This window comes from Phialemonium atrogriseum (assembly GCF_030411735.1).
Source record: "Phialemonium atrogriseum strain 8032-3 unplaced genomic scaffold QBC33scaffold_53, whole genome shotgun sequence".
Lineage (NCBI taxonomy): Eukaryota > Fungi > Ascomycota > Sordariomycetes > Cephalothecales > Cephalothecaceae > Phialemonium > Phialemonium atrogriseum.
In genome coordinates this window covers 1-23,268 of record NW_026848190.1, presented here as the reverse complement: position 1 = coordinate 23,268, position 23,268 = coordinate 1, and the positions used below count along the sequence as shown (strand labels likewise).

The 23,268-nt window shown below is 55.7% G+C and overlaps 10 protein-coding genes across 10 annotated transcripts; 5 read left to right on the top strand and 5 right to left on the bottom strand.

The window, feature by feature from the left end:
* The first annotated feature begins 311 nt into the window (after nucleotides 1–311).
* QBC33DRAFT_553265 (uncharacterized protein) lies at nucleotides 312–1,375 on the top strand. The gene is made up of 2 exons (XM_060429381.1): nucleotides 312–579; nucleotides 660–1,375. Exons 1-2 carry the CDS (start codon nucleotides 337–339, stop codon nucleotides 1,269–1,271), a joined length of 855 nt encoding a protein of 284 aa, XP_060278046.1. The 5' UTR covers nucleotides 312–336; the 3' UTR covers nucleotides 1,272–1,375.
* Nucleotides 1,376–1,467: 92 nt separating this feature from the next.
* On the bottom strand, nucleotides 1,468–2,322 carry QBC33DRAFT_520069 (uncharacterized protein; the record flags this gene model as incomplete). The annotated part of the gene is made up of 3 exons (XM_060426337.1): nucleotides 1,468–1,787; nucleotides 1,851–1,956; nucleotides 2,071–2,322. The coding sequence occupies 3 exons, from the start codon at nucleotides 2,320–2,322 to the stop codon at nucleotides 1,468–1,470; spliced, it is 678 nt and encodes a 225-aa protein (XP_060278045.1).
* Nucleotides 2,323–3,594: 1,272 nt separating this feature from the next.
* QBC33DRAFT_553264 (uncharacterized protein) lies at nucleotides 3,595–5,240 on the top strand. The gene is made up of 3 exons (XM_060429380.1): nucleotides 3,595–4,088; nucleotides 4,150–4,567; nucleotides 4,630–5,240. The coding sequence occupies exons 1-3, from the start codon at nucleotides 3,660–3,662 to the stop codon at nucleotides 4,839–4,841; spliced, it is 1,059 nt and encodes a 352-aa protein (XP_060278044.1). The 5' UTR covers nucleotides 3,595–3,659; the 3' UTR covers nucleotides 4,842–5,240.
* Nucleotides 5,241–7,186, top strand: QBC33DRAFT_553261 (uncharacterized protein). Its single transcript, XM_060429379.1, has 2 exons — nucleotides 5,241–5,913; nucleotides 5,979–7,186. Exons 1-2 carry the CDS (start codon nucleotides 5,442–5,444, stop codon nucleotides 7,034–7,036), a joined length of 1,530 nt encoding a protein of 509 aa, XP_060278043.1. The 5' UTR covers nucleotides 5,241–5,441; the 3' UTR covers nucleotides 7,037–7,186.
* A 331-nt stretch (nucleotides 7,187–7,517) lies between these two features.
* Nucleotides 7,518–11,178, bottom strand: QBC33DRAFT_520067 (uncharacterized protein; the record flags this gene model as incomplete). The annotated part of the gene is made up of 8 exons (XM_060426336.1): nucleotides 7,518–7,594; nucleotides 7,841–8,397; nucleotides 8,482–9,350; nucleotides 9,967–10,421; nucleotides 10,492–10,769; nucleotides 10,832–11,007; nucleotides 11,063–11,088; nucleotides 11,148–11,178. The coding sequence occupies 8 exons, from the start codon at nucleotides 11,176–11,178 to the stop codon at nucleotides 7,518–7,520; spliced, it is 2,469 nt and encodes an 822-aa protein (XP_060278042.1).
* A 371-nt stretch (nucleotides 11,179–11,549) lies between these two features.
* Nucleotides 11,550–12,915, top strand: QBC33DRAFT_502188 (uncharacterized protein; the record flags this gene model as incomplete). Its single annotated transcript, XM_060425717.1, has 1 exon — nucleotides 11,550–12,915. The coding sequence occupies exon 1, from the start codon at nucleotides 11,737–11,739 to the stop codon at nucleotides 12,913–12,915; it is 1,179 nt and encodes a 392-aa protein (XP_060278041.1). The 5' UTR covers nucleotides 11,550–11,736.
* Nucleotides 12,916–13,080: 165 nt separating this feature from the next.
* Nucleotides 13,081–15,681, top strand: QBC33DRAFT_316920 (uncharacterized protein). Its single transcript, XM_060423547.1, has 3 exons — nucleotides 13,081–13,252; nucleotides 13,354–14,599; nucleotides 14,686–15,681. The coding sequence occupies exons 1-3, from the start codon at nucleotides 13,163–13,165 to the stop codon at nucleotides 15,459–15,461; spliced, it is 2,112 nt and encodes a 703-aa protein (XP_060278040.1). The 5' UTR covers nucleotides 13,081–13,162; the 3' UTR covers nucleotides 15,462–15,681.
* QBC33DRAFT_553248 (uncharacterized protein) lies at nucleotides 15,145–16,252 on the bottom strand. Its single transcript, XM_060429378.1, has 3 exons — nucleotides 15,906–16,252; nucleotides 15,723–15,818; nucleotides 15,145–15,658 (listed from the first exon to the last, which is right to left on the bottom strand). The coding sequence occupies exons 1-3, from the start codon at nucleotides 16,187–16,189 to the stop codon at nucleotides 15,523–15,525; spliced, it is 516 nt and encodes a 171-aa protein (XP_060278039.1). The 5' UTR covers nucleotides 16,190–16,252; the 3' UTR covers nucleotides 15,145–15,522.
* Nucleotides 16,253–16,443: 191 nt separating this feature from the next.
* Nucleotides 16,444–18,528, bottom strand: QBC33DRAFT_574654 (uncharacterized protein). Its single transcript, XM_060430769.1, has 4 exons — nucleotides 18,095–18,528; nucleotides 17,750–18,045; nucleotides 17,329–17,693; nucleotides 16,444–17,282 (listed from the first exon to the last, which is right to left on the bottom strand). Exons 1-4 carry the CDS (start codon nucleotides 18,441–18,443, stop codon nucleotides 16,556–16,558), a joined length of 1,737 nt encoding a protein of 578 aa, XP_060278038.1. The 5' UTR covers nucleotides 18,444–18,528; the 3' UTR covers nucleotides 16,444–16,555.
* Nucleotides 18,529–18,862: 334 nt separating this feature from the next.
* On the bottom strand, nucleotides 18,863–21,982 carry QBC33DRAFT_582100 (fungal-specific transcription factor domain-containing protein; the record flags this gene model as incomplete). Its single annotated transcript, XM_060431315.1, has 3 exons — nucleotides 18,863–20,662; nucleotides 20,741–21,103; nucleotides 21,218–21,982. 3 exons carry the CDS (start codon nucleotides 21,980–21,982, stop codon nucleotides 18,863–18,865), a joined length of 2,928 nt encoding a protein of 975 aa, XP_060278037.1.
* Between the last annotated feature and the right edge of the window lie 1,286 nt (nucleotides 21,983–23,268).

The following is a 23,268-nucleotide window of genomic DNA, read 5'->3' as shown; positions in this document are numbered from 1 at the left end:
CCGGCGGGCGTCGAAACTCTGGCGGCAGGGCTGAGGGGGGGATTTGAAGTTCGTCAAGGATGCTAGGCCGTTTCTCTTTTGGAGTTGAGGATTGTACCTCGCTTGGTTCCTCTTTCTTGATCTGTGAACCGCCAGCCATTTGTCTTGATGTGAGGGAGGGATGCCAACCTCAAGTGGGCGTGGGATGGATTCCTAAATAGCCGTCCAGGTATGGAGAGCATGTGACTGTAAGAGGCCCGTGCCCACAGGAACCAATGAGAACCTGCTGATCATTTCTACAAACCACAAGCGTTCCATAGCACATAGGTACCTACACCACCAACGGCCGCATGAAAGATGGAACCGAGTATTGAGGCTACAACTTGCAATCAGCAAAACACAAGGCCATCTGCAAGCAAGCGCCCCTGGGAAAGCGACTTTGAGGAAGACCAAGACGAAGATAATAAGCCAGCGTCCAATGGGGGCCTTGGAACCGATGATACTCTCCACGTCACCAAGGTGTTGGAAGAGCACGGCATCCACTGCTGCCTGGTTGGCATATCCGCCCTCATCTTCTACGGCGCGGGCAGAGTGCGACCGGTTAGTGGCCTCAACTTAACCCAACCTTCTATAAACGCCCGAACACGTGCTCGGTTGCTAACAAGCCGAACGAATAACAGGACTGGGAAATTTGTGTCCCAACAGAGCTTGTCGATAAAGCAGCAGACTTGCTACAATCCGACCCTTACGTGCAAGATTACCAGCTAGTTGAGTCGTGGCCTGGTTATGACCCGTCGCTGGTTAATACCTACAACCGATTCAAGGGCAAGGGGATCGACTACTACTTTATCCTCGTCCCTTCGAGGGATGTACACATGGTCTGCGAACCCTCCAACTTCACGCGCAGCCTCAGGAGCCTGCCGTATCCCAAACTCGACGTCTTCATTCAGAGCTGTCTGGATATGCGCAACGAGCTCCAGCTTTGCGACGTTGTAGATGGCACCGACGTGTCCGAGCAATGGGGAGAGGACCATCTTGACCTCGAGGGGACCAATGATGTTGAATGGGCTCAAGACCTGAACAAGAGGGGGAGAGAGTTTGCCGGTGGCAAGTTCGCCCACTGGGCTCCATTTGTGCCGGATGCACCGAAGAGCAAGCGGGAGATGTGGCAGTCCAAGGTGCACACAAAGGGGGACAGGCTTGACTGGACGAAGCCCAAGGATGTCTTCGTAACGCAGTACCGTATCATAGATACCCCTGATTCATGGACAGAGCTGTCGGATATGTATTAAGGTCGGGCAGGGGCTATCCATGTTGGGGGAACAAAGGTATTCATTCATTCCAGATCCGCAATTTCAAGAATTAAAACTAATCAACTAACTAATTAATTACTGGCCCACCCACCACGGTCTTCGGCCAGCTCTCCTCTCCATGCTTGAACGTGCAGATGTCTGCCTGACGTCCCGAGTTGAAGGCCGCCACTTGACATCAAAGAGAGAGAACTTCCTTCATTTTCTTCTGAGCCGCTTTGTCTTTTGCCTCCACTTTATAGACTTCGTAAAAGTTGATCCGCTGGTCCTTTTTCAAGTGCTCACTCCACTCCTTGACCCTGTCCCCATAGGTATGAAAGAGGAACACTAGATCTTGGAAATCAGAGTCCTTAGTTCTCGAGGTCCATGTCCAAAGCTTTCCCTCAACTTGCCAGGCAAGATCAATAACAGGCACCCTATCCCCGTGCATTATTCGCACTTGGGGCTGGATCATTTCAATCGAGTCCGGCTCTCCGAGAATGGGGGTGTTTAGATTGCCTAAAGCGTTAGTGTAATCAAGTATTAAATAATAAAAGCCCTTCTTGGGGCAAACATGCGTACCGTTGGAAAGGACAATATCAGCTCCAACAACCTGCCCATTTTCGCCAACGTCGACAAACATTCTCTCTTGAATGCTACCGGTAATCTCATAAAACGACATGATTGTCTTGCTTGGTGGTTAATGTTGTTGCCATGCCACCATCAGGATAGATGGCCATCAGCAGACAGTGGGGGATGCTTTAAGTAATTACCAATTGTGTGGTTCCAAGACAACTCTCACCTGCCTGATACCATCTGCGCGGACTAGCAAGTCAATGTCCCTGGTGTCTCGACGCGACCCTCGAAGCTTGAGTGCCCAGCCGCCAAACCAGGCATAATGTTGGCCATGGAAGGCACATTGGAGGTACGTGGCGGCCCTTGCCATCTGCTTTGTGGTTGCCCTTTTGGCGTTGCGTTCAAGGTCCCTCAGTTCCGTCGGGGAGCTCTCGCCAAAGTACCTAGCATTGGGAGACTGGCTGCTGGTGGCTTCCATCTCGGAATTTAAAACTGGCATGGAGCTGGTAGTATTGAAGAAAGCCCGACGGGGGTAATCCCGCTCCACGAAAACAACAATCCTGGTTAATTCTTGACCTTGAAACACACTGCTCCAGTGATGTACCAATGGTTTCGTTCTGTCCGGGGACAAATATATATTTCTCTCGCAGCCGCTCATCTTGAAGTGTCCCCCAGCAAGTAATAAGAGTCACGGCTAGGAGCATTCAGGGTGGCAGGTTCCACTGGACCAACAGTGAATACGGTCTCACGAACGATACGGTGTTCCAGGCCTAGGTAACTGCAATAATTACTGCATGCGGTCTGGCCCAATCAAGTGAATCACTGACCTGTGCAACCGTCTGAACCCCTCAACTTGATTCAGTTCTGCGTCACTGCCCTTCTCCTGCGTTGTTTGTGTGCTGCTTCACTGTACTGTCAGAAGCCGGCCCCTCCGGGGGTTGGGCAATGACACAAGTCCTACTGTTGGAGAATGGCATCCCCCTAGAGTGAGTGATGGAAGTTTGAATGTGTCCCAGACTGCGCTGTAGGATCTGCCAGATTGTATGCATGTAATCACGCCTAGGTGTATCCAGGGTGCTTATTATGGAATGTCGGTGGCCGGGCCGGGCTCGAATATCAAATTGAGGTCTCATGGCCATTTGAGTGGGAGATTGAGGTACCAGCTCATACTTTGTTGATTGGCGAGGATGAGGAGTATATCATGGCACTGGCACAGGGGGAGAATCCATTTCGATTCCTTGTCTGCTCTTTGGCTTTCTGAACCATGGCAGATGTCTGGCATTTGACCTTCTAAACCCGTTAATCCAAAGGCGTAAAACGCCATGTCAAGCTCATTTCCTTCCCCCGATTCTAAATTTCCGAATTCTCAGTAATATAGAGCTAGTCGCAACACGCCCATCTAACAACAATCTTAATCCAAGGCCAATCTGGGCAGTGGTGTTGAACTTCTGAGAAAAGAAGTTGAAGCTCCTCTCCTGTCCTGGATGATGCTAACCAGAGGCAATGGCATGGAAACTCCCTTCAAACTACCTTACAACATCCTTGGTGCCAGTGCAATCTATGACTGGAAGTAAAGCTCATGGCTACTTTGGAATCTATCAAAGCTGGATTGTGTATACCGTTATCGTTGCGAGACAATTATCGTGGCGGTGTTGATCATCATGTAAGACTAAGGGGTGAGTGGGTCGAAAGTCACATGCCAATATATGCATTGTATGGGTGGTAGTACGTCACAGGCACCGCGGGCCAGGGTTGATTTAAAGTGTCCCCAGGAGATGTCCAATTACACTCTCAATTGGAACTTGTATCGCTAATATGGCGGAGCCTGTCGACAACACACAACCCTCTGGAACGAACTCCATCTCTGTTTCGTCTGTCGAATACCTGGGCTTCCAGAAGGCCGATAACAGCTGCAGCCATCGGGACCTCGGTTTCACCGGCCATATTGCTGGCAAATGGTATGCCCTCTTCGGGGACACTCTCTATTGTGAGGGAGGCGTTACTGATCCAGCCAACGACCCGCCGGGTTTCCATGGCATGGTTCGCAATGCCATCTCTGCGACCACGGATGATCCCCTCAAGGTCCATGACCTGAACCTGAACAGTGACTCCCCAGTCGCACACCAGAAGCAGTTCGTTCCGTACAATGAATCTTGGGGCGAGGACCGTTTCTTTGGCTTTGGCGGCACCAGCTTGGTGGAAACCGACTCTTCATCCGCAACTGGGGCCGTATTTTACCTAGTGGTAAGTCTTCCATAACTAAATAATTAACAAGGCTTTTGTGCGACTTGCTGATTTTCTCTAGAACGCCAATGATGCAGGCCTCAAGGGTGCAGGTGTCGCACAGGTTCAAGTCATAAACGGTACACCCACAGTGACGGAGAGATTCGGCGACAAAGGATACTGGTGGGATGCCAAGTCAAACCCCCGCTACGGCGATGTAGCGACCTTTGCAGATCCGCACTCGGGCTACATCTATGCTTGGGGCGGTGCCCCAACGTCGGTCACCGGCTGGATCGCGGAACAATATGTCTACCAGATCCGTGTTCGTGCTGCCGACGCCTTCGATGTGTCCAAGTACGAGTACTGGTGGGGCCGGGCGGAGGGGTGGAAGAGCACACCGCTGACCAAGTTTGACTGTGAGACAGCCGTCATGTGGGGGACTGGACAGGGCCAGATCGTCTGGAACCAGCACTATGGCTGCTACATTTTTGTCCATCTCAGTAAGTTGATTAGAAAGCCCGAATACATGGGCATGAGAGTATGAACCTAACTGTTATTCCAGGTCTAGGAGGGGGTTTCGTGCTTTTGCGTACTGCCAACAAACCAGAGGGGCCTTGGACTTCTGATGTCAAGATATATGAACAGGCTGCCATCGATGGTGGTTATGTTTATGCTGGAGTGGCACACCCATATCTTGACGAGTCGGGTAGGACGCTGGTTATCTCTTACACCAATAACAATCACATTCAGGTGATCAAGGCATCATTCAATTGATAGTCAAGCTGAAATGGAGGTTGTCTGGGCAGTTGGGCGGCTTATTTGTATTTTGCCAAGTGTTCTCGCAAATGCTCTTCGAATTTTCATTCCGTCCTCTCCCCTGGGTGACAGCTGAATTCCTTGCCAGTTTCTTCACGGCGGCATTTGGAGATCACCGAGACGATGTGGAGAAAACAAGCCATGCCCATCCCTGAAAGATTCCAAGATCCAAGAAGTCAGCCCCCTTGGATTGGCGGTGGCAAACCTGTTTTGCGGGACTGCCTCTTTGGGAACTCTCCGCTGCCCCACCAAAACACCCAGCTCCTCGGGGGGTTGGCGGAATTTCCATTTACAGAAATACCCGCCCCGCGATGTCTTTTCCGTAAAAGGAAAGCCCTCACTATGACGACAAGGGGGCGTGCCGTCTAAGGTGCCGCTGGATGGGGTATTTCTCTGTTGACCATCTCGATTCTTGACGACGACCATTTTCTCTCTGGAGCATTTTCTGGACCAACTTTTACCATACCATATCAATCTAGACCACATTCAGTCTCTTTCTCTCCACTACTACTCCTTGGACCACCTCCTCCCTAGCTCGTCAGCCAGCCCTTTGATACCATGCTGTGCACAGCACGTTACTCCAAGCTCAGGCCCTTCTCGGCCTGGCCTTCCCTCTCACAATGCCAACGCCGCTTCATGGCCGCCCAAGCGGCTCATACAAGGAAAGAGGGTGATATCTCTTCAGTTTTCCGTTCACTTTCCGGCGCCGACGAGGAGGAGCCACTCCCTGCGAGATACACCGACGTGAAGCGTGCCCTTTTGAGCCGCGCAGGAGGCAAGGAGGCCCTGCAAGCGAGCTGGAACCGCCTGCTGGGAAGCCTCAAAACCGAAACCGAGATTATCAAATCCAACAAGAGGACAATAATCCCCGAGATAAACTTCTCAGATCTCGACAACCCGTCAGCCGAGTTCAGCAAGACCTTCCGAAAGCGAGGTGTTGCTGTTGTGCGCCAAGTCGTGCCTGAGCAGGAGGCTCGCGGATACAAGAACCAGATTGAGAAGTATATCGCAGCGAACCCGTCGACAAAAGGTACGTGCCGACACCGACACCCACACCTACACCTTTGGACTAGAGACTAACCCTCCCATGTACAGCATTTCCTGCTCACGATCCGCAGGTCTTCGAGATGTACTGGTCGGCATCGCAGCTTGCTGCGCGGAGCCACCCGAACCTGATCAAGACCCAGAAGTTCCTCATGTCGTACTATCACTCACGAAACCCCTCCGCCGAGTGCTCCACCCAGCAACCCGTCACGTATGCGGATCGTCTCCGCATCCGCCAGCCCGGCGACGCGGGTTTCGCCCTAGGACCCCACGTCGACGGCGGTAGCGTCGAGCGCTGGGAGGATGGCGGTTACGGCAAGGGCCATGTCTACGACAAGGTGTTCGAGGGCGCGTGGGACGAGTTTGACCCGTGGGAGCTCACGACGCGCCTCGACGCCGTCACAGACCTGTACAACGGTGCTGGGTCATGCAGCATGTTCCGCATGTTCCAGGGCTGGCTTAGCATGTCGCACACCGACGCCAACGAGGGCACCCTGCTTGTCAACCCCCTGCTATCCCTCGCGACAGCGTACTACCTCCTCCGGCCCTTCTTCACTCCCAAATCGGCGCCCGCCCTGTCCTCCCCCGAGGCCGAGTACTCGCCCGAGTTCCTCGATCCCTCCAACTGGAAACCCGAGGATCCTCTCACCTCCGCCCTGCAGGGCACCTGGCCTGGCCACAGCCAGGAGCTGAGCCACGCGCTGCACCCGCATCTCAACCTCCCGCACACCATGATCCACGTACCCAAGATCGCCCCCGGCGACTACGTGGCCTGGCACTGCGACACGATCCACTCGGTGGACAAGGTGCACAACGGCGCGGGCGACTCGAGCGTGCTGTACATCCCGGCGTGCCCGACGACGCGGAGCAACCTCGACTACCTGCGGCGCCAGCGCGAGAACTTCGAGGACGGCGTGCCCCCGCCCGACTTCCCCGGCGGCGAGGGCGAGCGGCAGCACGTCGGCCGGGCCACGGTCGAGGACCTGAAGGCCATGGCCGGCACCGATGCTCTCCGCTCGACTGGATTCGCGCCGTTTGATGTTGCGGCTGCGGCGAGCAAGGGCGAGGCAGAGGTTCTCAAATATGGAAACAAGGTGATGGGGTTTTAGGAGACGAGATTCTGGGAATAACTTGATGCATATAATTATTCGTGGACTGGCGTAACTAGTTTGTTTGGTCACAGTATTGGATGGAGGCGCACATGTAGCCTGTAATTAATCAAGTTTCTGCAATTATCTTGAGAATCCGATGATCAGCCCGAGATCAACCCGATCAATTCCAGTATCACCTGCTGTCACCTGCCCAACGACTTCCAAGCTCGCCTACCCGAGCACCCCCTAGGTGGCGGAAAATTGGCAACAGCTGCGGTTGCTGTAGCTGTCGCTATTGCTGTCAATATCTATTGCGATTGCCGTCTCTGCCTATTGCTCTTGCCATTTCTACCTATAGCAAAGCAATAGTGACAGTAATTCATAGCACAATGATGGCAATCATCTTCACTCTCTGATTTCAGACGCTCAGCCTGAGTTTTCTTGACAGTCTTCTAGTGGAGGGAGGCAGTAGTGATTACTGGGTTCAAGGGGCCGGGTCTCAGGGATTGTCCTGGATCCGGCCCTTCTTCAATTGGACGCCTTGCAAGACGTGATAAGTTCCTCTCGACCGCGCAACTAACATAATTTACACACACCCAAAGATGTTATCCGGGTCCGTTCAAGCATCAACCCCGTGGTCCCGCAAGCTCCGGCCGTTCTCTCCTTCCAAACCGCTTCATACCCGAGCTTCCGAATGCTCCGCCACCCCCCGTCCCTCTGGCTTATCTGGGACGTCACTCCCGCCTTGCGACTTCTCATCTATGTTGGTGTCTGATGATGTAGAGGAGAAAACATGCGTTCTCCAGGCCCGAGCGGGTATACGCTCCGTGAAGAAGAGGGAAACTTCCAAGTTCGTCCTGCCCGACGTCTCTCCCACGCAATACCACGTCCAGAGAATGGCGAGGGCTGTAGTACCAGCGTAGACAAAACCAAGCATCGGACCCAGCCCAGCATCGTAGTACAAGTACGGCGCCGTGAACGACACGAGCCAGGTGACGAAGTAGAAGATCACGATGGAAGAAGACATGATCTTGTTCTGGTTTGTGCCGACCGCCATTTCACGTGCGATGGTGTATGCAAGGGGGCCGAGTCCAAAGTTGAAGGCGACGACGACGACGAACGAGCAGACGACAATGACGTATTGGGATGCCGTAGTGAGAGTCGACTGCGTGCCGATGCCTCCGATGACGACGAATGCAACCAGCATCATGCCGTTCGTGACCATGAGATTTACCCGGCGTCGAACCTTGTTGCCCGTGACGACCGAGGCGCCAACTGCGATGATCTGGACGATGTTGACGATGAGCTGGACCAAAAATGGGTCCGCTACACCAATCTCCTGAACGAAGACAACCCCATAGACGTAAAAGAAAAGAATTCTAGGGCTTGGGGTTAGTCACAATAGCGGCCTCCAGGATTGCACACCCAGCCTCCTGCTTCAGGGGTCCACCGCTACCACTCACCCACAAACTTGCTGCGAAAACATGGCGCCGGCCGAGAAAATAACCTTCCTCCGCTCAATAGGATCCTGGTACAGGGCCTTCCAAGATGAGAACTGAGCACGTTCGTCCTCAACACGCTTGGCGATTTCCAACGTCTCCATGTCTTCGGCAGGGTCGTACGAAGGCTGGCCACGGTTGATGGTGCGAAGGGCCTTCTCAGCGTCCTCCCGCCTGCTCTTGAACATATACCAGGCGGGGCTCTCCGGGGTGAAGGGCAGGCAGGCGAACATGAGGAGAGGCAACACAACAAGGCCGCCCATGGGGATTTTGTAGGACAGAGAACTGTGGATGTTCTGCGTCCCCTGGTTGATCGCCGAGGCAACGAGCTGGGACCACGACTGCAAGAACTGGAACATCATGAGGGCCGGTCCGCGTATCGCTGACGGTGCCACCTCGCCGATATACAGGAGAGACGTGACGGTGAACTGGCCGACGCCGAGGCCGATCAGGATGCGGCCCACGCTGACGATGGCCTCGTGATGGATGGTATCGGCAACCTGCGTGATGCCTCCGACGAGGATGCAGAACGAAGCAAACCAGAATGTCGCTTTGCGGCCCCATCGATCATTGATAGGGGCTGCGATCATGGCCCCAAACAAGTCTCCGATGTAGATGGAGGACGCGGTGAGGGACTGAAACGAGGATCCCAACGCGAGTTTCCCGTTCGCATCGTAGTGTGTTCCGTAGTCGTTTTTGAACTCCTGCATGGCCAGGACGCCGTTGTAGTAGGTGTTGTCGTATCCATAGCAAAGTGCACCGATGGCAGAGATGCCGCAGAACAGCATCGCCCACTTATGGGGTTTCCAATCGAATTTGAAGGATCCCAACATCTTGTCGAGGATAGAGTAGCAATGGAGAACGCAAGAAGGTTTGTATGTATGTATGTACAATGATTACAAAAGAAAAGAAAAAAGTAAATAGGAGGGCGAGCATGTGACTAAGAAGGAATCCGAGAGAATGAATCTGGGGAAGGGGGTCCGGGGAAGGGGATCTGGGGAAGCGCTCTGGGGAGGGAATTGGCCTAAAAGGGAAACTCCCGACCAACTTCAAGACTGCTAGACGGGGCTTGGTTGTGGCGATCTAAACTCGTGAGGGTTAAAGCTTGGCTCCACCACATGCAAAAGATAATCATTGCCAAGCCACTCGGACTGCAAACCATGGTTTGAAAGCGCTAGGAGCGTCCGAAACTTGGTAATTGTGCTAGGTGGATGACCCAGGGTCCAAGATCCTCCAACCAACGAGATGTCCCTTCTGTCCCATCTCTGTAGCAAGGTCCTCATATCTCTCATACATCTTGATGCCGGCAGTCCATTGGCGCTCCACCCTCTTCTCCGCTTCTCAGGATAAGTTCGATCTAAATGGGCAAACCGTGTCAGTGGGAGAGGTAATTTCCAAAAATCGCGAACCACAATATGCCCGCCGCGCGGGGCGAGGTTGTAGACTCACCAGCTCAAGATCCGCAAGAGCAGCCTCCGGCTCTTGCTCCGGCCGCACCGTCCCAGCCGCCAAAGCCTCTCCCCAGGCGCGGACCTCGGGTGGGACTCCGGTTCTCTCGTTCGGGACAGTCTTGACCGTCTCCTTGCCGTCTCGGGAAACGGTGACTTGTGAGCCTTCAACCTTGACCCAGCCATCCTCGCAAGCGACGGTCCACTCGTCCGCACGCAGGCTGGTGCCCACGGAGAGTTGGAAAGTGCCCGTGACGCCGGATTTCGTACGCATGACCGCATCGGCGCTGTCGACGGGCGGCAGGTAGTCTTGGAGCTGGTTTGTGAAGGCGGAAATCCGGGCAATCCGGGTGCCAGACTCTGCGCCTAGAAGCTGGCGGATGCCCGCGATGTAATGCACACCGCCGTCAAGGAGATAGCCGCCTTGGTGCGTGGGATTCTTACGCCACTCGGTCTCTGCCAGGATGACAATATAATCAGGGACACGACTAGTCAGGATGCCGGCGGTGAAGAGACGCAAACTTACGGTAGAACTTGCCCGTTTTCACGACCAGACCCTGCTGTCGCCCCTGAAACCCGAGGATTCTTCCCAGCCCTTTAATTTCGTCACGCGCATATCTGTAGCTTTCCAGGAAACGCCAGTTTTCTGCAATACACCAAGTAGGGCCTTTGATCTCGGAACGATACCACCTGATCAGCTCCTCGGCCTCTTTGACGTTCTCGGCCACGGGTTTCTCGGAAAGAACATGTTTTCCGGCCAAGAGAGCGGAACGGATGTATTTCCCCTGGTCCTTGATAGGTAGCCTGTGTGCTCGCCGGTCAGCAAAATCATCTGTTGTGTGGGGACGTAGAGAGGTGTAGCCTACGACACGACGACAGCAGCGATGTCAGTTCGTTTCAGGAGCTCCGCGAATCCATTCGGGGTCTCTTCGGCGTACAAGTCCACTGGACCAGCCACGACGTCGGCGGCTGACTGAGCCGATTTGAGGGTCCGCGAGTAAATAGCCTTCAAGACAAGGTGTTCGGCAGCTTCTATAGACGGCTGTGGGATGTCAATCACGGCATCTTGTTTGAGTATTCTCGAAGCTATGGCCTACCGCATGTTCCTCTCTAGCCCAAATGCCTGTGAAGAGAATTTTGTTATTATTAGAAATACAAAGTACGGAAGAGTCTCATGCTTACCTCCTCCGACCAAGGCAACCCCGACTGGCATGGTGAGCGAGAGTCTGGGGAGTGAGGCGAAACAAGATTTGGATGGGTAATTATCTGATTGGCTAGCTCAGGGTGCGTATTTAGGTACAGTATGTACAATAAGACGCAGAGGGGGACACGGGCTCAACAAATAGTTAGATGCAATCGTGACTATGGCATTCACAGCTCGGCCTGTGTCTCAAGTTGATCTGGCCTGGAGTCAACTTTAGCTCGCTCGGGGGTGGGGGTTGGGAGCGGGGGATAACCGTTGCCGTAGCTCTGCGAACTAATTACCCCGAATTACTCCACAGCCCCTTAACTCCGCACTTCCCCTCTTCGAGTCTCTCATCGGGGACCTCCAAACTAGGAAAACTCCCGCAGATGGCCTAAAGAGGAGTTAGTTGCCTAGTCGATGGCGTCTCCCGGGGGGCCATGAAGACAGTTCAGATCCAGCGACGTTTGAAGGACTGGAGTGATAAACCAAGGCAGTTACTTGTCCTGGTAGAAAGATCCGTGACACACTTGTCGCTCGTCTAATTAGCATTGAAGCAAATCCTCGAAAACCATTCAACATCCCGAGATGGCGAGCAAGATTCTCCAGGTAGGGATAATCGGGGCCGGTGACGTTGCCCAGATTGTCCACGTCCCTACCTTTGTATTCCTGTCGAGTCTGTACAAAGTGGCCGCCATTTGCGATGTGTCCAAGAAGACGGCCGACCATTGCGCCACCAAATTCGGCATTGCGCGGTCCACAACCGATCCAGCAGACATCTTCGACGACGCCAACATCGACCTGGTAGTGCTGCTTACCTCGGACGAGTTCCATGCCCCCTATACCATCGCCGCGCTCCAAGCCGGCAAGCACGTCATGGTCGAGAAGCCGATGACGCTGAGCTTGCAATCCGCGCAAAAGATCATCGAAGCCGAGCGCGCCGCTCCTAACGGAGCCCGCGTCTTTGTCGGATACATGCGTCGCTACGCCCCGAGCCTGCAGGCCTTCCACCGGGAGGTCTCGACCATCGGGAGCATCAAGTACGCCCGCGTCCGCGACATCATCGGCCCCAACGCGTACTTCATCGGGCAGTCCGGAACCGATCCGCAAAAGTTCTTCGATGACATCCCTCCTGAGGCCCGACGGGACAGGGAGGCTAGGTTGGCGGCGCTGCTCGAAGAGGCGTGGGGCACTCCCTTCGCGGAGCTGAGCCGGGAACAGGTGGATTACTGCTGTCTTCTCGCCAACCTCGGCAGTCATGGGCTGAGTCTGATGCGGGAGGTGCTGGGCGGGCTCCCAGAGGAAGTGCTCGCATCGACAGATAATGCGCGGTGGTACACGACCATGTTCGACTACCGTAACCGGGCGAGCCCGCACGATCGGTTCACTTGCCTATACGAGACAGGCATCGACACCGTTCCTCGCTTCGATTCTCAGGTGGCCGTATTCGGCGAGAACAAGAGCGTGACGATCAAGTACGACACACCGTTCGTCAAGGGTTTGGGCATCACGGTTGAGATCGACGAACTCAACGAGCACGGCGAGAAGTGCCATCGATCGCTGCAGACATCCTACGAGGATGCCTATACTGCCGAGTTGAGGGATCTGTATGAGTGCGTGGCGAATGGCAAGGACATCAAGACGACCGCGGCGGATGCATTGGAGGACCTGAAGCTGTTCAAGATGATGATGGATAAGTACCCCGAACACAAGAAAAAGGGAGGCAGCGGTTCCTCGGCAGGCGGATTCTTGCCATCTGGGCCCTGACTGTAAATGGTATTGTGCTCGTACAGTGGAGGATGGCGTTAGCTAGCGGTGTGATTATGGAGACGTCGTGGAATTGCCAAGATTTGGACGATTGCCCCCAGATAATCACGTGACAATCGCGCACCAGAAATTACCTATCCACTCCGACACCCGTCGCCCTTCCTCAGCTTGCATAGCACAAAAGAAGCATCGCTCGTTATCCCCGTCTCCACGAGGAAACGTGGCTGTGCAATGCCTGCCGAAAATAATGTTCAGGTTTGTGCCCGACCATGTTGGCGGCGTAGGAACCAAACGCAAATCTGCACGAAAGTCATGTGAATCCTGCAAAAAGCGTCACGTAAGTACTTGCCACCAAGGAGAAGGACTGCGGACGCACGCCGCTCTGGGTGCGTGGTAATGCGGCAAAAGGGAGGTCCAATGCGCTGATGCTCTGCGCAGAAACGGTGCTCGCACGTGAATCAGCCCAGCTCGGCTCAGTCTCAGACCACTCCCTCTCCAGCGGGATACTCTGGCCTCTCTCGGGAGAGGCAGACGCCGGAGAGCCAGTCCCTTGATGACTCGCGAGCCAGCGTGGCCACTGCGCAGAGAGCAGAGGATGAGACCAGCACACGTTTGAAGGCGGCAACCAATCCGCGACCCGATGGTGCAGTAGCAGGCCAACCGCCTTTGATCTCCGAAGGCGCATATCTACGCTTCGTCGGCGACCTGAGCCCGGAAGCCTCCTTCCTTGCCAACCGCGACAAGGGCCCCGGCAACCACAGGGCCCCATCGAGACGCGACAATATTGGCGTATGGCTCGGACAGAAACCTGACGACCAGGGCCGCCAGACAGAGGACCAAGATGCCGAGGTCATCACGGTGCAGCCCTCCGGAGGCACCCCGTTCCAGCTGTCGGGCTTGGCGAGTCTGAAAGCGCTGGCACCCTACCTGCGTAGAGAATGCATGTCGGTGCTGCCTCCTGACTACGAGTTCGGGCGCATATCCGAGCTGTTCTACGCCAAGATCGATCCCCTCTTCCCCATTCTGCACGGCGAGGTGCTCGAGAGCCACGACCCCCTCGATGCTGTTGCGCTGAAGCAGTGTATCTGCCTGCTGGCTGCGGCGGATCCCTCGCTCAGGAGCTACCTACGGCTGCCGCCGCACACCGAGTGTGTTCTGTCCCAGATTGAGTTTCGAAAATGCATCGCCGAGGCCCTGAAGCAATCGCTGGACATGGGTTTCATCCGCGACAAGGTGGTCTTGCTTCAAGTCTCGGCGCTGATGGCATTCTACGTCGACGACAGGCCGAGCTCCAGCGAGGTATCCGCATACTTTGCCGCGCAGGCCGTTCAGCTCGCGCAGACTCTCGGCCTCCATCTCGGTTGGCCCGGCGGCGGATTGAGGACGGAGAAGTCCAGGCGCATCTTCTGGTGCGTATGGGTCCTTGACCGGCTGGATGCCGCCATAAATGGCCGACCAATCCTGATCCACCGTCAAGACATGGACGAGAGGGTTTTGGAGTCGGTTCCCGAGCAAATCCCGTCATTTCGGCTGTTCATTCGCATTGCCAGGTTCCTCGACGATGTCATATCGCAGTACCGCCCCAATGCGACGCCGGAGAGCCGGGGAATCGCCGAGGCAACACCCAGTTTTGAGGATCTTGTAGCCGAGACAAGCTCAGCAGATATCGGGAATGCATTACTCGGTATTAAACCCTCCACTTTTGTGTCAAGAGTAGTCTTATTAGCCAAACAATCTGCAGCCCGGCTAACCTCTTCATGGCTTAATTAGCATCCCTAGAGCTGTCCTATCTAGCAGTAGTGATACTACAAAGCAGACCCAGGAAACACGAGCGAAACAACGAGCGTGTTGCAAGCTCGAGCATGCAGTCGTTTTGCGCGGCGAGCATAGTCTCCCTAGCCTCGGAAGAGCTCAAGTTCTCCATCACCTACTGGGCCGTCGTCCCCTATGCGGTCTCGCTGGCCACATCGATTGCATACCAGAGCCTCCGCAACAGCAGCATACCATACAAGCGGAAACGAGCCTACACCCTTTTCCACAGCGGCTGCGATGTCTTGGACGAGCTCAGCAAATCATTCCCCTCGGCACGCACCATGGCCCGACTGGCCAAGGACACATTGCAGGAAGTGGAACGAGTCTCTGTGAACAGGAACAAGGCCAAGCCCCGTGAGGAACGACAGGGCAACAAGCCGCCCGAGAACAGCCACTCAGCACCACATGCGCCGCCGGGGATGGAGCAGAGCAATCTATTATCTGATGTGTCACGCCTGGGGCCACCCGATCGGCCGGCGACACCGCCGCCAGTTGGGGTCAGCAACGCCTACTCTACACTCGACACTGCGTCGTCCATGCCTCTAGACCCAAACACCATCAATGACTTCGCCGACGTTGCAGGAATATTCGACCACTTCGACCCGAGTTTCGAACTCGGCCGAGTCGATGCGCTCTTCTCGGCGAATCTGGACCCGACCATGCCACTTTTTCTCCCCGATGAGTGGACAGAGTGGACAGACAATAATAATAACCAATTGAGCCGATCAAGCTAGATGAACCCACCCTCGAGATGGACTTGCACAATCACAATCATCACCACTCTGTTCAGCCGTTTCAAAGCGACTCATTCTGGAGTAACGGTGCCCGTTCGGCCGCATCCTGCACCCGCTCTTGCCCCCCTCCGTCCTGTTCGGATCCAGCCGGTCGACTGAGGTAGCCTGCGTAGACGACGGTGGGATAAAAGAGAAGACTGCATGGCGGAACAGTCAGATGGGAACAGGCTGGTAGGTGAGGTAGTTGTGGGACAAACTTACAGGAGTAAAATGACGGAGATGGCGCTGGCTATGATCCTAGGGCGCCGGTCACTGTATGACCTCCCGTGGTCATGAGGGCCCCAGATCGCGTCCGCCCTGTCCGGTAATTAATTAATTAATTAATCAATTAAACAGATGGTGTGGGCAAAAATACGTCTCCGTGAAGAAGGACGGACTACTTACATCAGCCAGACCCAGAGCGCGGTTGCCAGGATCGACTTGGCAAGCTCAAAACGGTATGTCAGCCTCTTCCCTGCTGCCGGGAGCTGTTGCTGGACCAGGACGATGAAGATGATGCCGGCGGCCAGGATGGCGGTGCACAGGTTCGTCACGAAGTCGTACGTGGTGTCATAAGTGCTATAGAGGTTGACAATGGCGAAAATCCCGAGCAGCACAAACGTGGGGCCGGCCACGATGGCCTGGAAGAGCCAGATGCGCGTGAGAAAGACATGTCCAATGTCTGCCATGGCGTTTTTCCGTTGATTCTACTGCTTGTGTTTTTAGGGGGGTCGAGTTGATGTGGATGACAGCTGCCCCCTTTAATAATTCGTTACTACGTGGGGTAGGTAGTTATGTAGTCTTTCAGCTGCTGCCTAGAACGCCAGGCTACACTAAGGTAGGTAGGTAGTCCAACTGCATAAGTCCAGCAGGATGAGAATCCCTGTCGTATGCACACCATCTCCGCATGATCTTGATCTATATCCGTTATCCACCATGTGCTTGTCTCCCCACCCACTGCATTCCCCCCACGGAAAAGGAAAGCATCAAATAATTATTAACAGGAGAGAGTCTATCCAGGCTGCTGAAACCACCTTCAAACCCGATTTCCTCGCTTATCCGGAGCTTGCACCGTCTTCGTCCTCTTGGGAAAATTGAATGTTGAATCCCAACTTCTCCCGCATCACCTTGAGTAGAAAGGCTCCCACGCCGGTCCCGGTCAGGCCGTCGACCGCCGGTGCCGAAGCCTCGAGCAGGCGCATATCCCTGATCCCTCCCTCGGCCCCGCTGGCGGTGAGGAAGATGTACCCTACCACGAAGGGCAGCTGGGTCTCGCGGTCCATGTATGCCGGCGTGTACAGCTGCCTGAGAAAGGGGTCGCAGGCGTCCTTGACGGCGCGCAGCAGCCTCCAGCACCAGCGGTGCATCATCAGGTAAGGGAAGGATATCTCCATGGTTTCGGCTTGGAGGGCCATCGTGAGGTGCTGTATCAGCTGCTCGGGGGACATGCGAGCGCCATCGACGGCCTTCTTCTTCTGCCGCCGCCTCTCCGCCTTCATGGCCTTGAGCTGGGCTGGGTCGTCGATCTGGCCCATAGAGAGCGTCCCCCCGTCGGCGGAGCCTTCCAGCTCGAACTCGCTGCGGGCGATGATGTCGTCGATGTGCTCGGGCGTCCAGTCGACCTGTCCGGTGGCACGCAGATAGCGGTCCATAAACATGGACGAAACTGGAATCCCGCTCTTGATGCCGCGAGGGCCCGCACGTGAGCCGAGAGCTGTGATTCCGCGTCGGCGCCTCGGGTCGGCGAAATTGGCCGCCGAGACCCCCATCTGAAGGCAGAACCTGGAAAAGATATTCCGCCAAGCTGCCTGGTCTTCGCCCAGGGTACAAGTTGGATTCGCCAATGAGAGTCTGCACGACTTCCATGTCCGACCAGGGTTCGTCGATGAGGTTCTCGTTCCGAAGCGCATTGTAGAGCTGCCACGAATACGTGATGGAACCCCAGGCGTTCACCACGGCGATGCCAATGTCGTACATGTCGGCCCGGAAGTGATACAAGATCAAGCCGGACAGCACAGGCGAGTATTGGAGCATGCGATGTCGCGTCATGGATTCCGGGACAGGCATGCCGCTCTTGCGATAGAACTTGAGCTTCACATTGTGAACGGGCTCCTGACCAATCCACTTGATCTTCCTCTGTACTTCTCGCAGCATGTGGTCATTAGACGCCGGCCAGTGATCGACCTTGAGCTTCTCGTGGAATTCAAAGTGCAGTCGATGTGAGACCTTATCCTGTTGATGTCGTTCACCATCATCGTGTACGCAACCAGGGCATCTTCCAGGCTCTTCTGCGGCTCGGCCTCGTAGATGACTTCGTCTTCCTCGGTCCTCTGGGGCCTCTCCAGTGCGGGGGCATCCAAGAACTCCCGGGACGGCTCATAGATGGTCAGAGCCCCGAACTTGTTCGCCAGGCTATCCCTGTCGGCAACGCCTGGGGCCGGTTCTGTGGCTGCCTGAGACAGGGGAGACATGCGCGGTTTGAGCACTTCTCGGACCTTCTCAAGGACCCCGACGAAGTAGGAGTGCTTGCGATCAGATTGGGCATCTGTGTCGGCGCCATGTTCGTTCACCTGCCCGCCAAAGCCTGCCCGGACAGCGATGAATGACTCTGTTGATAGTCTCGCAAAAGGATTCCAGCACGGCGACTTTGGGCTTCGCCAACGACGTGATGAACTCGGCCAAGGGGATGAAGTCTTTCAGCGCCACAATATACTTGAACACCTTGGCTGGCCCCGAACCCGAGCCAGGGCCCTTCTTCTTCGCCTTGCTCCTCGCCTTGCCTTTTGGTCGTCCGGGTGTCTTTTTGGCCGTGTCGCCATTATTATTAGGCAGCAGGTCGGATGGATAGCCACAGGCCTTGGCAGTGGAGGCAAGCCAGGATGCCACCGAGTCGGTATCCTGCTTGTACAGCTGGTAGATGCTGATCAACGGATTCGGGAGCATCTTGGGAATGCGATTAAATGATGCATTAAGAAAGAATAAGGTTCAGACACGTTGCACAGAAGCGACGATGGAAGAAAACATACCCCACACTCCCCAGGGCCACCGACCTCATGTCTCAGACATGGATGTCAGAGTGAATACGGGATAGTCAAAATCACAGCATCATCAGTATATAAAATAAACATATGGAGTGGGTATCAACACATGAAACACTTCATCCCGCCACCCCCGCAGACTCCGTTTACCAGGATTTCCCCTTTCCCCGCCCCTTTTCCCCGCCCCTTTTCCCCCGACCCCCTTCCCCCCCCCCCCTCCTTTCCCCATTGACTAGCACTCGTACACCGCGTTGGCTAGGTTATGAACCATCCATGGCAGCCAAGATGTGGTTACCACGGGATAATAAGATAGCCAGCCACGTCTCAGATACCCTGGCCCCAGACCCCTCCCGTTCCACCGCCGCTCATCTCCAGCTGAATGCTCTCCTGCCAATTCTGCCAGTCGAAGCCCTCATCCATGTTCACATCCATGTCGTCCACGGGTGGGCCGGGGAGCTGGTTCGCCACCGGCAGCGGTCCGGGCGACCACATCCACGGCGGCGGGTTGTCGTCCCTGAGCTGCACCCCAGCCGCCGGATGCTGCTGCCCCCCGGCCGGGGCAGCTGATGCGTAGCCGGGCCCGCTGTCGATCAGGGGCCCCATCGAAGTGGTCCGGGCCCCATGGTCGTCGGCCCGGGGCACATCGCCGTTGGAGAAGCCAAGGATCGCATCGCGGGCAATATCCAGGGGGGGCTCGACTGACCAGGCAAGCGGGATAAACTGGGAAGGTTCAAACGGGGTTCTCAGGGCGGTGTCCATGAGCTGGTCCAGGAAGTCATCGCTGGGGGAGGTCGTGTTCCGCGTGCCGCCGGGCCCGGACGGCCCCGACATGGTTGTCGACTGCGACTCGCTCCTCCGGGGGGCGGGCTGCTGCGACCGAGTCGCGCTCCCTTGGAGGGGCTGTGGCGGGGGTGCATTAACCAACTTGCGCCACCTCTCGTGGGCTCCCGCGCCCAGAATAGACCCAGGCAGCGGGGAGAAAGGCGGCGGCGGTGGGGCGCTGGCTCTGGTTTCCAGGTCCAGCTGTCGGGCAGCTTCCGGGTCGGATCGTAATCTCGCCAGCTCGGCCTCCCGATGCCGCTTCGCCTTGTAGTAGAGCTTCTTGAGCGGCAGCCACACGGCAGCATTGTCGGCCATCTTCTCAAGCTCGGCCTGCTTCGGCGACGTAAAGATGGAGTTGGTGAGGGCGCACCATGCCTGCTCCATGACCGAGTTCCAAGGCGTGTGGGTAAGCTCCAGGAGGACGTAGGCCACGGCATGCCATTGCGTGTATGTCTGGAAAAGCCAGCGCCACTGCTTCGTTCTGGGATCCGTATTGAGGAGGTGGTTGTACTCAAACACCTCGATGGCGGCCGTGAGAAGCCGCTGGCGGCGGTCGCTCGAGAGGGTCTCGTTGCCGGGGCCGGGGAACAGGACGGGCTGGTAGATGAGCAGCGTCATCTTGGCCACGATAAGCCGCGCGACGTGGGCTGCCACCCAGTACTTGGCACTGTCCTCGGAAGCGCCGTTCCTCAGGTACCTGTCCTGGATGCGTTCATGCACCTCGCGCAGTAAAGCCTCGCGCTCCGCAACACTCTGGGATGCATCGCGAGGACATGCCGTCGGCATGGCTGATGTCGCGGCGTGTAGCCTTCTAGCAAGCGCGCAAATCTCGTAGCGAATCAACGAGAAGGTCATATCCGTGGTCCCTTCCCGCGGCTGCGGCAGCTCCTTGCTGCTCGGGTCGATGTCCGTATCGTTGATGTTGAGTGGCGTCTGCGTGTCAAAGGTCCGGTCAACTATGGTCAGGTCGGTCCCCTGGTCTTCGGCAGACCGGAGATCCAGGATGCAGACAGCCCAGAACAAGCGTCGCCTCATCTCGACCTCGAACGGGGAGATGTTGGGGAAGTTTGTGCCGTCACGGTGAAGTCCAATGGCCTGGCAGATGCGAATGATCAAGCCCGTCAGCGTCCAGGCAAACCTGGTATCGTCGTGGCGGCGGACAATGACGAGGAAGAGGAGGAAGGCCTGGCAGAGTGTGAGGTCGGGGTCGCCGAGGAAGTTGGCCTTTGCCAACGCCTGCTCAACGGCGAAACGATACTGCGCTATCAGGGTGTCTCTCTCGGCATTAAAGTTCAATTTCACCTTGGGATGGCGGCGGCTTTAGTCTCAAGTTCTGGTTCGCAGGCATTCAGGAGGAGGGCATGGCACATAGGAACACACCTCTGCTGCATCCATCGACGTGATGGCGGCGTAGTAGATGGAGAACATCAGCGCCTCGGTTGGAGGCGTGAGGCTATCGAGGCTCTTGCGAATCTCCCGGATCAGCTTATCCATAGTCGGGACGTGTAGGATCTTGACGAGCGGGTCGACATTCTCTTGGTAGATCTGCCACATGAACGGGATTTGAGACGGTAGAGGGTGGAACGGTCTTAGATCAACGTCGGCAGATCTGTATCCCATGATGAATGACTGGTGAGCGGTGGCGCTTCGTTCTTGGCCTACCGAGGCCGGCGAGCTGTCCATGTCCGACTCGTCCGACTCTTCGTCTGTAAAGGTCTCGGTCCCAGCCCGAATCTCGTCCAGCTGTGTTGTTGGTGCTATTTGTCAGCCACGTTCGTTTGGACGACGTGTCACGACATCGGGGGCGTGGACGGTGGTGGGTGGCAGACTAGACCACTGTCCACGGATAGGACATACCTCGTCATTAATCCGAGACCAAAACCCGCTACTGACATATCTGCTGGTGCCCTTCTCGTTCAACACCAGCCGTCCCAGCTTCTTATTGACATCCGGCACCCTCCCCAGCGGTCCAGAACTTGTGTTGTAGCCCGAAACCAACCTGCCAGCGGCAGGGGTTCCTCTTCCGGCAGTGCCGAGAGCCGGGGAGCCCTGACCGCGGCTGCCTTCACTCGCAGAACCCTCGGCCGGCCCAGCAGCCGAAGGCGTGCTTGTGTCAACCTCGCGCCCGAGAGACGCCTCGGGTGAGTTTCCAGAGCTTGATGTGTGTCTGACGGCCTCGAGCTGGACCTGTCCGCTCAACTCCTCGACAATCCCCTCCAGCTTCCGGAGGCGTCCAATCAATTCGACCTCGCGCTCGGTCGATCGTTGTTTTGACGAGGCGTTCGGATCTTTTGGCCGGTTTCGTCTCGGCGCGCGTCCCGGGGCCGGGAAGATGCACTGGATCTGGGCCCGGCGACAGTTGCCGCATGGCATTGCCTTGTCGCACCGGACTTTTCTCCTTCGACAGGTGACGCAGCTGCGGGGATTCGAGGCGCCCGAGACTTCAGCAGCTGGGGGGTAGACGGTAGACCCGGGAGGTGCGGCCTGCGCGAGAGATGACTGGACATTGCCAATACCGGTGGCGGGGGAGTTGTACGACGCCGGGACAGAGGGGGGCCCGGCTGTTGGGCTCGTGTCCGCGGAAACCGAGGGTTCCGTGTCCAAGCCACGCGCGCTCGCCATTGTGGTGGGGGGTGGAGGTGGGTAGGAGGAGGTCGAAGATGCGGCTGAATCGGTTCTCGGCGTTGTGTTTTTTTTTTGGGGGGGGGGCAGCGGGACCCTGGGGGGGGAACTCCTAGTAATTACTGCTCAGAGGACCTGTTAGATGGATCCACTAACATATTCGAGCTCCCATTATCGATTGTTCGTCAGCACTCCTCCGCCCTCCACTGTATGCGAAAGCGAAATAAGAGAACAAAGCATTGAAAAAATTGAAAAAACGACTGCAGTGGTGCTTACCTGGGCAAAGTCCGTCCCAACGTCAATTAGGCTGGCAATGGGCCCCACTACCTGACCTAATCAAGCTCCAGCTGGATGATGTATCTATAGGTACCTATGTACTGTACAGATACACATACATGAGTACATACAGTACTGCGTCAAACAGCCTACAACTGGGCAGCTGTGACAATCTCCGCGTGTTAGCCTGTTGTTTTCTTTGAAGTTTTACGGCCTTGTGAGCCATGGGAGTTGCAGCTGGATTACGGCTGGAACTGGTGGCAAGGAGCCTATATGGAATTGACCGGATCGGAGTATGACTCAGCGAATTAAGCTTCGCGCTATCACGGATTTAGCTAGCACTGCTGGCGACAACCGGTTGAAGGAATACCGGAGTAGGATGCCGAATAGCCAATCAAATTCCCGTATTTTTCGTTGCCCTGGTCCATATCTTTTACCGATTACATACTGTGGTACGGATTACATAGGTAGGTTGTCACGATTGCCAATGCCGTTGCTGTCTGTCGCTACTGTCGTTGCTGTCTGTTGCTATTGCTGTTTTCTTTGCTATGGCTGCAAATAGGAAACTGCCCAGGCCCGCGCAGCAAAGCTATTGCCCAACGGCGCAAAGTTGCCTCAAGTAATTTCCATACTAGGTCCCATGTAGCTCCCTAACCAACAAGAAGTGGCCCAATGTCCTCCACGTACATGCATTGAGAAATAGCAGCACATGTACGAGGATTTCTCGAAGCAACACCTGATGGCCAGGCAACAAGGACAAGGCCGAGGATGGGGACAGGGGAAAGGGCGAGAATAATACCCTGAGAAAGAAAAAAAACTTGCAGGAAAGATGAGCGAGTATCCATTGCCTTGGAGGTCTCTTCAAGGGCTAGGCAGCTATTGATTGGTTATAGATTTACATGGCTTGAAATAAGAAGAGAGAGAGAGAGAGAGAGAGAGAGAGAGAGAGAGAGAGAGAGAGAGAGAGAGAGAGAGAGAGAGAGAGAGAGAGAGAGAGAGAGAGAGAGAGA